Source organism: Haemaphysalis longicornis, unplaced genomic scaffold (genome assembly GCF_048455015.1).
Source record: "Haemaphysalis longicornis isolate Haplotype H1 unplaced genomic scaffold, Haemaphysalis longicornis Haplotype H1 scaffold_6, whole genome shotgun sequence".
In the NCBI taxonomy this organism is placed as follows: Eukaryota; Metazoa; Arthropoda; class Arachnida; order Ixodida; family Ixodidae; genus Haemaphysalis; species Haemaphysalis longicornis.
In genome coordinates, this window is record NW_027526407.1 from 59005763 (window position 1) to 59021893 (window position 16131).

At 44.6% G+C, this 16131-nt stretch overlaps 1 protein-coding gene across 2 annotated transcripts in view; it reads right to left on the minus strand.

The window, feature by feature from the left end:
• LOC144142762 (protein sel-1 homolog 1-like) overlaps window positions 1-13594 on the minus strand; it is a 31958-nt gene extending 18364 nt beyond the window's left edge. The window contains exons 1-3 of one of the 2 annotated variants that reach the window (XM_077674464.1): window positions 13316-13594; window positions 3426-3665; window positions 559-816 (exon numbers count right to left, since the gene is read on the minus strand). In XM_077674464.1, the coding sequence (XP_077530590.1) occupies window positions 559-816; window positions 3426-3635 (468 nt within the window). In that variant the 5' untranslated portion in view covers window positions 3636-3665; window positions 13316-13594. The remainder of the gene's footprint in view (window positions 1-558; window positions 817-3425; window positions 3666-13315) is intronic. The other variant, XM_077674463.1, reaches the window with a different exon arrangement.
• Window positions 13595-16131: the final 2537 nt, after the last annotated feature.

Consider the following 16131-nt stretch of genomic DNA (forward strand, 5'->3'; position numbering starts at 1 on the left):
TTGCTTAGCAACCAGGGAGTGCAATAAAAGTATTCCCATGCTTCTAGCCTTCCTACAACCAACTGTATGAGGGTTCAAACTTCGTTGTTTGAACAAACTTCGTTGTATGAGGGTTCAAACTTTGTTGTTTGAACCCTCATACAGTTAGTTGTAGGAAGGCTAGAAGCATGGGAATAATTTTATTGCACTCCCTGGTTGCTAAGCAATGCAATGAAGTGCAGTTTAGAAGCACCATTAAAGCAGATTTTTTTTAAAATCGGGGATAGGCTTTTAACAATTAAATCTGTATGAAATTAGAACTACTTGTGATATCCAAAATCTAAATTGATATTTGAAATCAGAATGCTGAAATACATCTGTTTGGAAGGTTTCATCTCAATAAATTGAAAAATAAAAAAGTTTTGTCTAAGACCAGCCTCCCCCCTTAAAACTTAAGGCATTAAGCATGTAATGTCATTTTTCGTGTACGTGTGGCATGGGTATTAATTAGCCTTCGTATCAAAAAACAAAAGAAAAAAGCACACAGCCTCTCACATTGCAAAGGCCACACAAGCATACCTCAAGCGTTTGCATCGGCTCTTCAGGGACGACGTCTTCACCGGTCACCTGTTGGGCTTGTGGGGCGGGCATGGGCTCAAAGCGGTTATTACTGTGTGCTTCGGACACTCCTCTGGACTCCGAGCTGGGCGGGGGTGACTGGTCACTTCCCAGTGCTTCCATAGATTTCGAATTAGACGGATCCTCTTCATCACCTATTTCGTTTTCGGCGGTGGCTTCCTTCGGCAGGGCCGGAAGCCGGACTTCGGAAGGGGGGGCCTGAAAAAGTTGCATTTCGCGTAGTGTTGTAAAAGATGTGCGCCAGCGAAATGCCCCGAAGCTACGCTGAGATATGTTTGGTACACAACTTGAATACGTGAGCAGCGAAGAGCAAACGACTATAATCATCGACACTGAACAAGCTTGTGCAGAGACCAAGTGATAAACACTTCAAAGCGTTGATGACCTTTCAGATTCTCAATACGTATCCTGGTCTAAATTATTTTCATATTTGCGATAATACCCACAGCCCCAGCAGTTCTGATTTAGTATTTGAGCTGTTACCAAGCCAATCACTGCATGGATATGCAAGTCAACACCCACTAAGATGCCGTCGAGGTACTAGGAAAGTTTCTCGATCTTTTTTTTCAAGAATTTGTGGCGAATCTGATTTTTGCGATACATGTTTTCTAAGAAAGCAACAGAGCGTGTTCATAATACCCATGGCTTTGTCGTAATGGCCATAAATGGCCATCTTTGACCTATCTTTGAATGATTATAATTGCCAGAAGGCAGAGCCCATGACTGAATGTCACCTGTCAATAAATCATTTGTACACTCACAAAATCTAAATGCTCGTGCATTTTTTGCGGAAGAAGCAGGGCGCTCACTACAACAGGCAAACCCCATTTGCACACACCAGAAGATACAAATTTGCGTTAGTAATCACCACCTTCTTGCCACACAAATGAACACTAAAAACTAAAAAAAAAAGGGGCGGGGGGCATTTCCCTAGCTAACCACTCAAGGCTTTTATGTTTCCTAGAAAATGCCTTGAAAGTGATAAACTCAAGCATCGAAATTACCTATAATAACCAGAATTCGAATAGAAACAGCAGCGTAAATTAAATTAGTGGTTTCCAAGCGGCTAGCTTAAAATGCACAACAGGAGGCAGAGCTAATAATGGGCCTCTTCGACTGACTAGTCCTGGATGATCCGGAGGACCGCCCTCGGACCGGAAGCTCCATAGGAATACATGGGGAAATCGAGCGCCGGATTGCGTCTCGGGCAGTCTTCAGAGGATCGGGACTGATAATCGAGGAGGCCCAATTAAAGCTCGATCGCTGGATAAAAATTTTAAGAAAAACTCACGATTTGAATTGTATGTCACAAATATTTTCCCCCCAAAATACGTTAGCATTCCAGTTCGCATAACGCATCACACTGAGGGCTGCATTGCGACACATCCTAGTTAGGCGTAATTATTCGGAGACGTAGTGAAAGACCAAAATTACATTAGCTAGCAATGTAGTTTCGCACGACCCCACTTCACCCGCTTCTTGGCTAATACTGGTATTTTGCATGCCCACGCAATATTAACGCCATTTAAAACATGCTCACAACTTTTTGGATTCAAAACCGCTAACCTGCAACTGTGCTGACGTCACCAAATTAGCGAGGCGAACGATGCAAGAGATATGAAAGCCTTGAAGGCAGTTTTCGCAAACATGCCTGTCAAACTATTTCTGAACACTGCCCACACAAAAAGTAATTAGGCAATGCTAACAATTCCCTTCGATGTCCACCGTATTTTCTGGTGTATAGGTCGCGGTTTTTTTCTGAAATTTTCGTAAGTGTGTCTTATCCACCTTTGTATGGAATAAATTTTATATGTGGCGGCCGCACGTGGCTAGAGCTCGAAAAGGTGCCTGAGTGCTGCGTGATGTCAGTGCACCACAGATCTATGGTCTAAATGAATGAATTATTTGTTAGTGAGTCGGAGGAAGAAGGCTTCGATGGCTTTGCCTAAACGCCGTCTGTAAGTACATGCCATCTGTGTGTATCAATAAACCATTTTTGAGAAGTTCGTTCTGTCTAGACTTTGTACGGTAGATGCACGTGTCTAGCACTGCTTACCGGGGGATGCATTCAGAGGCGGCGGCCGCCACAACCCTGTACTTTTGCAGCACTTTCTAATGAACTGATCCTCTATGAACTAACCTGATTAACAAGTGCGTTTTGTACACCGGTGAGTCTTATACACCAGTGCGACTTATATACGCGTTTTTTTAACTGCCGTTTTGAGGGAGGTGCGACTTATACAAAAGTGCAACTTATAGACCGGGAAATATGGTATTTAAAGGGGCCATAAAGACAAAATACAACTATGTTCAGTTAGGAAGAACTAGCCTCTGGTAACTCCCATAGCTCCATGGCAGAAACCAAAGATAGACCAAAAAACGCACAAAATATAAAAAAAACTTTCAAATTTCACAATGTGAGCTGGAGTGACGTAATGTGGATGAACATTAAACACACAGTTATCACTGCATTAACTGCACATTAGCATTCAAGTGATACGCACAAACGGAACTAGAGGCCCCCTACAATAGTCCAGTCGAGTTTCTTGGAGGTGGGTCGGCGGCCGCCAGTCGCACAAACAAGATTCCATTACATCATAGAGACCTCGTCCGAAAGTGGCTGGGGAGTCGCCACTGCTCCATGTGTTTCATTTATTATTCATTATTTCTGTGAACTTTGCAGTAGACTTGGCACCATTGCTATCGAAACAACAAAGTACTCAAAATGAACCAAGGTTCATCTTGTCTTCATGGCCTTGCAGAGCAGACTAAACGTGCACCCTCTACTACCCCCAATGCCCGCCTACCTGGAGAGCTGGCCCCCCCTCCTGGCTGTGAGAGTCGTCGGAAGAGGAGGAGTGGCGCCTTTCGGAAATTTTGTCACCCTTGTCTCCCTCCGCAGCAGCAGCAGCGTCCTGGCAGTGGACGACGCACGCCAGCAGCACGAGTGCCAGGAGGCAAGCGGGCCACCAACACCACGCCCGGTACCACATCCGTCTCCTCGACCCGAGCTGCATCCTGATCACGGAGGGCTGCCCCTAATGCATCTGCACAGTGGGGGAGGTAAGAAAGGGAGTCAACAGGGGGTAAAAATGGTGTAAACATGATGAGGGGTGTTAAAGGGCATAGGGCAAAAAAGAGTGCCCAACGAGGGTGTCAGCATTTAGGAGGGTAAAAAAAAACCCGTAGGAGTGACAAGGGGTGTTATGGCCCGTTCACACTTGCAATGAAGAGATGCGCCAAAGCGACGAAAGCAAAAGTGATCACTACCCTTGCTGTTCACACTCGCACGCGACATCGAGCAACGGCAACAATGATTTTTTGCTTTTCTTGTTATTGTCTTGCGCTCGGAGAGACACTTCACGGGAGTTTCGCCGCTTGTGGAGACACAGCATCCAGGTGCTTTGGCAGGATACGATGTCAGGAAGTCTCGCCTCCTTCTTCCACTTCAAAAGCGACAGGGGTGAAAAAAATTGGTCGAGACCGATCGCTCTCGTCACGCAATGAAAGCGATGCCAGACAACGAAAGCAATAAGAAATTTTTGGCACTTTCGCTCACTTTCGTCGCAAGTGTGAACGGGCCTTTAAAGAGCAGAGGGTAAAAAAAAGAGTGCATAAACAGGGTGTCAGCAAGGACGGTAAAAGAAACATAGAAGTGACAAGGGGTGTTAAAGAGCAGAGGGTAAAAAAAGAGTGCATAAAGAGGGTGTCAGCAAGGATGGTAAAAGAAGCATAGACGTGCCAATGGGTGTTAACAGAGGGAAAAAGGGTGCCCAAAAAGGGGGGCCCAACGAGGGTGTCAACGTAGCTCCAACATGATGCACGCCACAATTAAATGCCAGCACGTGAAATTTTCCAAACTGCGAGAGTGTCAAACAAATTTTCTCGTCCCCATGAACCCGCACTCGCGTGATGTGAGAAAATGCCACTCACAACCACGTCAAACACAAAGACACACATACACCTGGCCAGAATCAAATCCCTATGCAAATTAAAAACTGTTACAAACAGCTAGTCACATCAAAGGCCACAGCCAACAGATGACACACTCCATGTCATCCCGTTTAATAAGTCACTCTCTTCCTCCACGCCCTCTCCAGAATGTCACGTGTGACTTGTGATATGTATCATGTGAGGCTGTCACACCTGGCTTTCGTGCTTCCAGAGACGGTTATTTCATTTTATTCCCTTAAAGAACCCACTTAAGGGGTGTGTACATACAGGCAAAAGTAAAAGCCATATTTTATTACATTGCTAGGCAATTATGTTTTGAATAGGTTGAAGGACAGGTTATGCATGCGATTTCACTATAAATGCCATTTTAGTCTGTTGCTTCATGCATGTTCGATTCCGACAACAGCAGCTGCTTTCTGATGGAGGCGAAATGCAAATGAGATTTCAGCGCATGTGTGAGACCATGCACTGAAATCACATGCTGCAGGTGGTCAAAGTTAATCGGAGCCCTCCACTATGGCGCACCTCATAGCCCAGGAGTTGCTTCGGTGGGTTGAACCTCAAAAGTTTAACACTTGAAAGAGACGGGGCACGCATGTCGGTGCAATAGGCAATGCTTGCCCGGGGGCTGGGGAAGGGGGGGTATCGTATTTATTCGAATATAAGGCGAGTTTTTTTTTTTTCCAGAATTCGTAGTCTGAAAGTTATACCCCGCCTGATATTCGAAGCTCGGTATATATGTGGCGATTTTTTTTACTCTCCAAAGTGCACACTCGCCTTACAATCGTGACCGCCTTATAATCGAACAAATAAGGTATTTGCAGTAGGTTGCTCAGTGAGCTGTACAAGAACTTGCGACTAGAAATGTGGTGACAAGATGGAAGCAATGATAAGCACGACACTGCTTTCAGTGCCAATATGCTGATGACATAAGGGTACTTTGAACTCAGAGTGAAAAAATCGTGCAGTTCAATTCTAAACTGCATTGAGCTGACTGACGAGATATAATTGGCTTAATGCGGGTTCTAAGCAGTGTATGCATATTTAAATTTTATCCAAACGAGTTATTCGCAAGCTAAAAATTTCACACTTTGAGAGGCTTGGTGCCAATGACGTTTTAAGAACCCAAACGGTTTGTTTCCAGATCAAACGATGTGAGTAACCTGTGTTGCCCTGAACCATTAGACAAATTCCTCGTTTTTATTTGTCTGTCTCCAATAAGAGGCCTGTTAACTGCGCCTCAGGATGTGAAAGTTGAGTGTTGTTTCTATTTTAATGAAAGTGCCCCCCCCCCCCCCCTTTTTTTTTGCCGACTACCATATTTCCTTTCTGTCTTCCTCATAGAAACTTCTCGAGGATGTAGTTGCAATGCTCAAGTTTTCTTGACGAGCACCATATCTTATCCCCTTGCAACATGGTTTTAGGAAAAGGCACCTACTACTACTGCACTCAGTTACATTCAATTGTTCGTTTTTGCTCCTACACATCATATCAATGGGGCACAGTTTAACTCACTAACTGCACCTCATCAGCCTCCCGTCCTTTTTGGTTGCATGGGTTTCTGCTTAGTTGTTGGACTGGAGCCAATATGTAGACATACATTAATTGTACAATAGCTGACTCTCTTCCCATTACTTCTGGCATCCCCCAGGGTAGCGTTTTTGGCTCTTTACTTTTTGTAATTCGCTGTAATAATCTTGCACCAATCATCAAAGAGCCTGTTCAAATTCAACTATTCACTGCCTGCACTGCTTTTAATAATACTACCCAGACTGTTAGTGATTAAGATGCCCTTAACTCCCTGCTCACTGATTGGAGCCATTTGGAGCCACGAATGGGAAATGGTGGAAAAAGCCGTCTCTCTTTGCATCCCCAACAAACAGAATCCGTTCAAAACTTTTGCAATCTCTTCCAGGATATCCCCTAACCACTGAAGTAAAGCAACATAATGTTGATTCCACTGGAAGATCCGGAGCACTTTCAGAGCAACAGCTGGCTAGATTTGGAGCAAACTCATTCCAATGGAAGGTCGGGGGCAACTGTATCTTCTTCCAACGGCAGCTCAAGAGTGCCGCTGCAGCCAAAGTCTCTCCGCGAAGCAAGAAAAGTCGCACCCCCCAAAATCGAACCACCATGGCGTCCACTCCAGCATATGTACACAGCGTCCGCAAAGAAAAAAAGATGCTGCATACCATGCCACGCCCGCGCTCTTGCTACTTGAGGAAAGCAAGTCTGATTCAAGCAGCTAGAACTCTGAATCGAGCAGCAAGGAGCCAAGCCCTAACAATGACTGGATGGATATGGCATATAAACGAGCCTTCGGCACTTCCTTTTTCTGTTTTTTTTTTTTTTGCCTGTCTTAGAAAATGCTGAGCAGCGTTGCACGTCGCCGAGACCAGGAAAGAAGAAAGCTCCTGTAGGGAAGCAGACGCATTTGGAACTGTTCTCATCACGCATCATTATGCTCCTGGCAAGGGGGGGGTGGGTACGTTCTAAAAGCAGTTACGGAGCAGCTGCGTTTTGAAGGACCATGCTCTGCGGCAGATGGTGGCAACTTCTCCATATCTGCCATTGGAATTCAACATAATTTGGAGTAACGTCAACTAGGAACTTAACTTAAGCAGGATTTAACGAATTGCTTATATTTTCTCATCTGTTTTTTGCAAACTGTGTTTGCGTAGGCGTAAGTTCAGACACACGCTAGCAACAGTTACAAAACTGTTATATACACTACTCTAATTTGGCCTAAACTGGATATTGCCTGCAATGTTTGGGACTACTACACCGTATAGATACAATATATAAAGTATACAATAATACAATACAGAATATACAGGGAGAAAGTTTCTGCACCTCAAATGTCTTTGCTTGTTATTTCACTGTAGACCTGCCCGAGAATCGAGTCCATACTTCAAACCCCTTGATACTCGCAATACTCGTCATTCTGTTTAACCCGGGCCATTGTTTGGTTCTACCAACCTGCTTACATTCTTTTCCCCCTTATACTAAACCGACTTGGACAATATGCTCGAAAAATGTCTAAGCTCCTTTGTCCAATACAAGCAAATGTTTACTTGTGCCTGGTGGCCAGTGTTTTCTTTTTTTAAAAATTTGGTCGTTTTTCACTGCTGCCACATGTAGTATCATGCTGTGTTTTGTATCTTCGATAATGTTTGCATTGTATGCCCCCTTTTTTAGTGGGCCTCTGGCCTGCACTGTTAAAAGTAATTGTCTTGACCTACAAACGAATGGTTTTTATGAAGGTGGTCAAAAGGAAATAAGGTCGAAAGCGAAATGGGCTTAGCTACAAAGCCAACATGAATAACTTTATAATCCCAGATCTCAGGGAAGTACAACATAAATGACACTCTTTCAAGACGACTTGTTATTAGATCAGACTATTTCAGCAATTTCCTGTGATACAGGTTGGTTTTGCTTGCACTTGCGATAGGTTAAGATTAAGGCATACACAACTCATTCGGTCCCCTCGCTGTATCTGCTGGTGCAAGATAGATCGACCAATCAATATTAGGAAAATTAAAGTCCCCGAGCATAATTACTCGCATGGTAAGGTGCTTGGCCATATTTTAAAGCGTAGTAACACTGAATGAGGTGCGGCATGACATCTATGCTTATTTCCAAATTAGATACGTTGTGGCTGATGGTGAAAGGTATTCCTCCCCTCTCATGATTCTGCAGTAGCTTTGAAATAGTTAAAAATTTGGTAGGCCAATGAGAACTCCATTGTCAGTTACTTTGCCGGCAGATGATGAAACCCGATTAAAAATTACATCACTTTTTAGTATAAACCTGTGCGTGTTATGGAAGATAACAGAAAGCAATAAGTTTGATCGAGGGGCGGTGAAGCACATGCTGATGACAGAGAAACCACTATAGTATTTTCTCAGCAGATTTTGCAGTAGCACCAAGCACGTCGCATTTGATACCAACATGAAAATTTTTGAAGCACAAAAAATATGGCGTGGATAATGATTTAGCAAAAGCAATAAGGTGTTTACGAGCAACTCAAGTGGGAAGAAGGGAATCTTCAACACTGAAATACCTACCCCTAAATGTAGCGCCATTGGGAAGGTCAAATTTTTAAATTTTGAACTGGTTGAATTTCATAATCAGTGGATTATCATAGCATCCTGTACGCCGTCCAAGGTGTTGCGCACAGTCAATGTGATTGGGGCAATTGGAAAATTTCAAATGTCCATTACAATGACAGATGACAATTTCGTCATATTCTACAGGTGTTTTTTTTCAGGTTACGATTGGGAATGTTATAAAATATTAGATTAGTACAAAAATTTTTTGCACAGCTTTCCAGTTTCCAGTTCAACCTTAAAATCAATACCTAATTGCCAAGGTTGTTCTTTTTGTCACTGCCTGACTGAGAACTTCAAGAAACTCAGCATCAGCCCTCTTTCAACCTAGAATTACCTGAAATGTATTCCCCTTCCACGGCCTCTTCATAGCTCTGAATAGCTTTTGTGACTTTCTGCTGCTATTATTAGTTTGCACGTTTCGCAATTTCACTTCTCGTCTCGTTCATAATCAGACACTTGACAGCAGCGCACCCCAAGGTGGAGTGTTCATTACAGGTAGGGTTATCATAATTCCCCTCGAGACAGAAAATGTTATGTAGTTTATCTGTCTAACAACATCAAACACCCCTTTTCTACTGACATTCCAACCCCTCAAGTTCTTTCTTTTTCAGTGAAAGGTGAGAGCTATGGGTATTTGAATTGAGAAACCTTCAACTAGAATGAAATATAAATATTCTTTGAAAAACTGGCTTCAAACATTGAATTGAATACTGTAAACGAGTTAGTTTTCATGACGACCTCATTTCTGCATATTTTGCAGAGACGTTTCACTTTCACAAGAAACGTCAACAAAATAAGCTGACACATACATCTAAATGAAGAATTCTCTCAAAGCTGCCAGGAGAATTTCCACGTGCATTTTAAAAATCATGCGTTACAAACCAAAGACTGCCCAGATGTAGAAAACCACATTGTCGAAAAGAGATTCTACTCTATTTTGTATATTCTATTTGTATTCTATTTTATATATACTATTCTATAACCTTCTTCCCACTTTGTGTTACACCTTTATACTTCACGAGGTGTGTGTAGACTTCAGTGCAGTCACAGTAGCTTGCCTGTCTTCAAAAAACAGTTCCAGCTCCCAATCACTTCAGGGACTTGCAGTCATATTATTACATTAGTGTCTCACAGCCTACTCTGACCTTTATAAAGAACATGATGAAATACGATTTCCACAGAAGCGACCATACAGAAATTAATTAGCTTTCAATGACATTTTTTTACAATCTACAACTCAAAGTTTGGCTTGATTCTCAAAATGTTTAGCTCGCAACTACTTTACAGATCACATTTCACTGCGATAGCGTTGAGGACTTTGTGTCGCAGAAAAGGTGGCGTTGGTGGCATGACAGGGAACGAGCTTCTTGGATTAGGGAACAATCTTGAGTAGAAAATGTCATAGTTCAAATAAAGTAAAAAAAAAAGTGGAATTGGGAAGGCCATTAACCTGATGGAGGGATGAGAGAAATTCATGGGTAAACCGTGAACTCGAGCAGCGCAGGACCGGAGTGGTTGGAGGTCAATGGGACAGGCCTTTGTCCTGCAGTGAACTTGAGCATGATGATGATGATGATGATGATGATGATGATGATGAGGAGGAGGAGGAGGAGGAGGAGGAGGAGGAGGAGGAGGAGGAGGAGGAGGAGGAGGAGGAGTATAAACCCACTACGGGATCACAATAGAGAAGTGAAGGTTGGTCTAGTGACACTGAAATCCTGATCCAACGTCAACATTCGTCTGTGCACCCGCCGCGGTGGCTCAGTGGCTAAGGCGTTGCGCTGCTGAGCACGAGGTCGCGGGTTCGATTCCCGGCCGCGGCGGCCGCTTTTCTGATGGAGGCGAAAAGCAAAAACGCCCGTGTGTACGAGATTTCGGCGCACGTTAAAGATCCCCAGGTGGTCAAAATTAATCCGGAGCCCTCCACTACGGCGCGCCTCATCGCCTGCGTTGCGTCGGCGCGTTAAACCCCACAATCAATCAAATTCGTCTGTGCACATCAGCACAAGGCCATCAGGAGGGAACGCATGTCCGAGAGATGCAATGCTGACATCCAGTAAGGGTCCCTCTTCCAAGTCATCCTCCACGAGTGCAGAGGGCCAACTAAAGCTATTGCATTCCAATCTTAAAGGCGAGGTGTAGGTGTCGTCTAAGGGGCGTTTTTTTTTTGTTTTTGCCAAGGCGCGCAATGTTTATTACGAGTCTAAGTACCCCTGTGCACCACAAATCCAAACTAGAACGCGTATTTACATTTCCGCGTTCACAATATGCGACTCCGCACAATTTGTTTTTCGACATTAAGTTTTGGGGCAAGTTTAGCGATTGATGCAAGCCCAAATATTCTAAGATATCGAATATAAAATACCCGAAACGAACGCAAATCTAGGAAGAACTGTCCCATTCGTATCCATGCACTCATCTTCACACAACATGGGAGGAAGCCTTAATAATACCATCTGATATGCTTGCCTGCACAACACCTATGCTTTCCAATTAAGATCACATGCCGAAGATGAGTGGTACAGGCCACGGGGAGCCGAAACATCTCGCACAATGACAACAAGTTGACATGCATATACTTTGGAGTAGGAACGGATGAATTCTTTCATTGATGGAGGACCTGGGATGACATTTTGTGGACGGACTAGTCCTGGCAACGACGGTGTTTTGACAAGCTGCGAGATGACGGAAGAAGCAAGCATATACTATATCATGGTTTGCCAATACAGGAAACATCCCTCCATGATACTCGAAACTGGAAACGTAATTTGCAACACTAATGCAGGGTTACATTCCCTAAGCACATCCAGGTCCCTCAACCTTGCCTATCAATCCAATTTTTTCGCCTGCAACAATTCTGGGTGCAGCATTGTTCATTTACACCGTGAGATTTCATGCTCCAGTAGCACTTTCGAAAAAAAACTTTTAGAAGTTTTGCACGCAAAGTCATCCGATCGCAGCATCGGCATTTCAAACTGATAACATCAGAAACTTCTGGCTTTTTCAATTTACCAGACCACAGAACGTCTGACCAGTTCATAGGCAGACAAGGAGTTTTCCCGCAACAGATATTCTATGCGCAAAAAAAAGAGAAAGAGATAAATACAGAGTTGCTCTGGAGCATTTCCAGGCAGTCCAAAACAACAAATCAAAGAGACGTTTTGTTTCTTGTATAAAAAAATACAAGCTCGACTTGTAAGTACAGATGAGCTAATGCCGACATGCCAACGGCCTTTCAGTTTCAAGGCTGAATTCAGGAGCGACTCCGGCTGATAACCACACCATTGTTCATTCGCAATTTCGGCCAGGGACAGTGAAAAGAGAACGCCTAAGGGAAGGCGTGGTTAACGTCAAGAAATGTAAAGCCATGGCATATAACCTATACAGCTGTGATTAAGAAGCAGACGCATATTTTGAAGGTGACATTGCTCTCGACAGTTGAGGACACATTCTAAGGCCACAAGTGAAAGAGAATGTACATCTCGCTTCTTCCTTGAATAAAAAAAATGCAATGTTTTTTTTTTAATGTATTTCATTGTCACTTGTTGTCTACTGGTTGAAAACTGATTCTTTTTCATTTTTTCTCCAGCCACTATATTAGAAACGGTGAACCGGGCAGGTCTCTGCAAATCCTAAACTAGGTGGCCAAGTAGCCAGAGTAAATTGTGTAAAACACGTTTCAGTCCACATTTATGCCGTTAAAAACGCCTGCGTAGTATTCAAGGGCGAAACACTTCTACCAAATCTACCCACTCTTTCAGGTCTACCCACAAATCTACACACAGACTTCAGATAAGCTTTATCTCTGCCCTGGTTCGTAGCGATCAGGGACTTACTAGTTAGCGCACCAATTTTTCTGCCCGGAGTTCAGTTTACTTCTGGTGCAGAAGTTAGGTAGGAAGCACGGTACAGCCATGCTCGCAGACGATAGCGATTAGCACCACGTCACTGTAAGCTACTCGTCAAACTTGGCACTTAGCGGCGCGTCCGCTTCTGACGTTAGCTTTAAAGTTGTCTGAAAAGCAACAATACACCTTGTTTCGTTAAAAGAAGAAAAAAAAATACGCACTCTTTGCCTGAAACTACAGAGCGTTGACAGTTGGTATCCGAAAATGGTGGTTAGCTTTCGGGTAGGTATAGCTAGCCTTCTCGTGTCAAGCGTGTCAGCCAGTCAGATCGCGTGAGATCCGATTCGTACACAATGCGAACAAAACTCACGGGAGACGTTTCCGAGACGAGCAGCCAAGGTTCGTCACCACGTCACTTAAACGACGTGGCCTTGCAACTAAATGCAACTCAGCGCTACAACTCGCTCATTGAAAACGCCGCGCACAGAATGGAGGCAGTTGCGTGTTTCGACGCGCTCACCACACGTCAGTACTTTATTTCTTTTTATTTTTCCCTCGGCGGCAAGCAAGGGGTTGACCTGAAAGCGACGAAACCAGATCTTTGGAGCGACGCGCACCGCCTCAGAGATGCGACGAAAGTCGCCGCGCCCGGGCGTCGCTGAAATCTTGACTCGCGAAGGTAAACAGTAACCAGCGCGTCGCACTACCACACGACGTCCGATTCTTCTCCTCCAAACACGAGCGCTGATTGCGCATCAACAAACACGACCGGCCGCATCTCACCTGATCGATTTCACACGCCGTGTACCGCGGAGGGGGTTTGGCCCGTCGGGGGATGCCAACCAGCGGCTTTCGAGACGATCATTTCGGGCAATCGCTTGGCGCCATCGCGGCGTCTCCCGTCCGGTCCCGTGCTCTAATCGACTACGCGCGCACACACACACACACACGTCTTCAAGCCCGGGCTTCGGTTCTGCGACGATTCCTGCGATGCCACGTAAAGTAAGAGCACATTGCAGTCGCCTACGAGTCGATGTCCATTGGTCCGTCACTAGGCTTGTCGGTGGTGGGCGTCGCTTGGATCATTGCGAGCCGCTTGGGGGCGCTAGCAGATTGCAGGTTTTTAATCGCGAAAACGTTAGGTCGAAAATCAGGCGTAACCGAGAGACGGATTACAAAATTACTCATCCGACAGCACGTAGAGAATGCAAGTAGAGTAGCTGAGTTCAAAATAAAATTGGTTGGGGTACTGAGACTCGAATGAGTAATTTAAGCATGGTAATTGCAGAAGTAGGCGAGCAGCAAAGTGTGTTCCCGCTAAATGTACACTTAGCTTGGCGATGCGAACGCGGGTATGTTCCAGGTGATGATGATGATGATGATGATCGTTGTGGCCAGAAACCCTTTGTATCGGGCGGACACCGAAATGTCCAAGCCAGGTGAAAAAGTTAACAAAATACATATAAAAAAAAAACCGGCTGAATGCCTATCATTGCACCGTCCCTACCAGCGAGAAAGCTAAAGGTAGCAGTTTTCCTGCAGTCTTGGTTAACGTTAGTAGCTCGCCATCTTGAGGCATCCAGTGAAATCTGAGAAGCGATCGTGCGGCTCTTTCCCAACAGATGGCGTGCGAGTAGCACGAACAGGGGTATGTTCCCGGCTGGCGTTGTTAGGTCTAAAGTTATGCTTTGAGCTCTACATTGTCAATCACTGCCAGCTACTTGCTGTACAAAAGTTGATAATGTGTGGCATGTCGTTAGGCTCAGCATCATGGTTATGTAATGTTAAGCCTATATATATAAACCTCACCGTAACGGAAAGGAAAGAAAAAAGATGCAAGGGAAATCGGATGATAATGATGACGAGAGCAAACATTCTGCAATTGGACACCGAGGATTTCGCATTCAGGCCATAAGGAGAGATTTTGGGGGGGTGGGGGGGGTATTCATTTAGTTCTAATCCAACCTTCCCAAAGTGAAATACTGCGGTGATTAATACAGCCAGCGGAAATAACAAACAAGACTTGTGAGTGTTGACGCAGTTGAAGTATAAAAAATGAAGTTATCGCATTCAATGGTTTGCTTATCATTTACGTTATAAATTGAATTGCTTTGACGCCCCACTTTAGATCCTATAACTCACTCTGCCCTAACAGATAGGGTTACCAACTCTTGGAAGTCGGGGTTCGAAGGGGTGAGGGGGCCGGGCGTGGTAGCGTACCCTAACATAGGGAGGCAACGAAATCTGTTGTCTTTATTGCGGTATCTTCCAGGCAAATCTATTCTTTCTTCATTGTTGTCAACTCTTGAAATAATAGGCTGCCAAGCAAGTTTGACGCCGTCTGATGCGATTGCCGAGATGGGCAAGAACCAGCTTGTTCTTTCTCAAAATGGAACTCCTCCCCGTAAACAACTCCATTACGGGCGTTCTGAGCTCGACTTCTTTTGTGCCTTTCTCAGACATATCGTTTTGCGTCTTGTCAGCTTTGCGTGAAGTCCTAAAACTCTTGAGGAGTAAGTGGACTTTGTTCAGTTTTCTTCTTTTTGCACTGAGGTGCAGCACAACGTTCAGCATGGGCCTTCTGGATTCGAGAGCGCTTTCATGTGGGCACTGCTCGCCGAGAAGCATGGCTGTTTCCTAATCGCTTGCGCTCTACAGTGGTGCACTCAGCAAAAGCGATGATGACTTCAGTGACAAAGAGAATCGAGTGCTTCCATCAGTGAGTGGCGACAGTGATTCGACAGAAGTGAGTGACGAAGACCACGACGGCGGCGGAGACAGCGGCGTGCAGATTATTACTCTGCGGGCTATGCATTTCGTCGAAACACTGTCAAAAGATTTTTTCCTGGCATCTAGGGGTTTCCATTGTCAATAGTTCTATTTGGAAGCGCACACAGCTGTGGTATCATGCGGAGAAAGAACAGCAAAACCTGCAGTACGGCCGTGACCTCATCCAACAGCTGGTGGGTGATGTGAGACGTCGAGCCAAAAAGCGGGGCCCATGTGCATGCATGGAGTGCGAGGAAAGGCTAGATGGGACGAGCCATTTCATCTACAAGCTTCAAGGCCAAAGCAACAAGGACTGTGCTGTTTGTAGCGATAGAAAAATAAAAGGTGGCAGGACAGAAACTAATTTTCTATAAAACCCGCAGTAAAAACCCTGGCCTGCACCCAGGAAAATGCTTGGAGCGGTTTCATGTGCTGCTCAAATATCAGCAAAAAAGTTGCAAGCAGAATGCCAGACACAAAATACATGTCCTGTAATGACTGAAAAATAGAGCGTGCCTTTGATGACAACACAAAGGAAGAACGATAAGACAGGTGCTGTCGAAGTTGCGCTCTATCTTTCAATTACAATGCATCAATATTCCCGACAGCAGTGTTTAATGAACATATCCTGTAAGTTTTTCATGCACGGTCTGTGTTTTTCTTCGCTGTTCCGGCAACTGCCAAAACAGTTGCGCACCAGAACGGCCGGAAAGTGGGTAAAAGTTCAGGACTGCAAACGATTAATGCTTTCGCGTCAATAAAGTTTTCATTAATCACCCTACAAGGCACATTTGGGGAGCCGTCGATTGCACAACAACTCCTCAGCACTT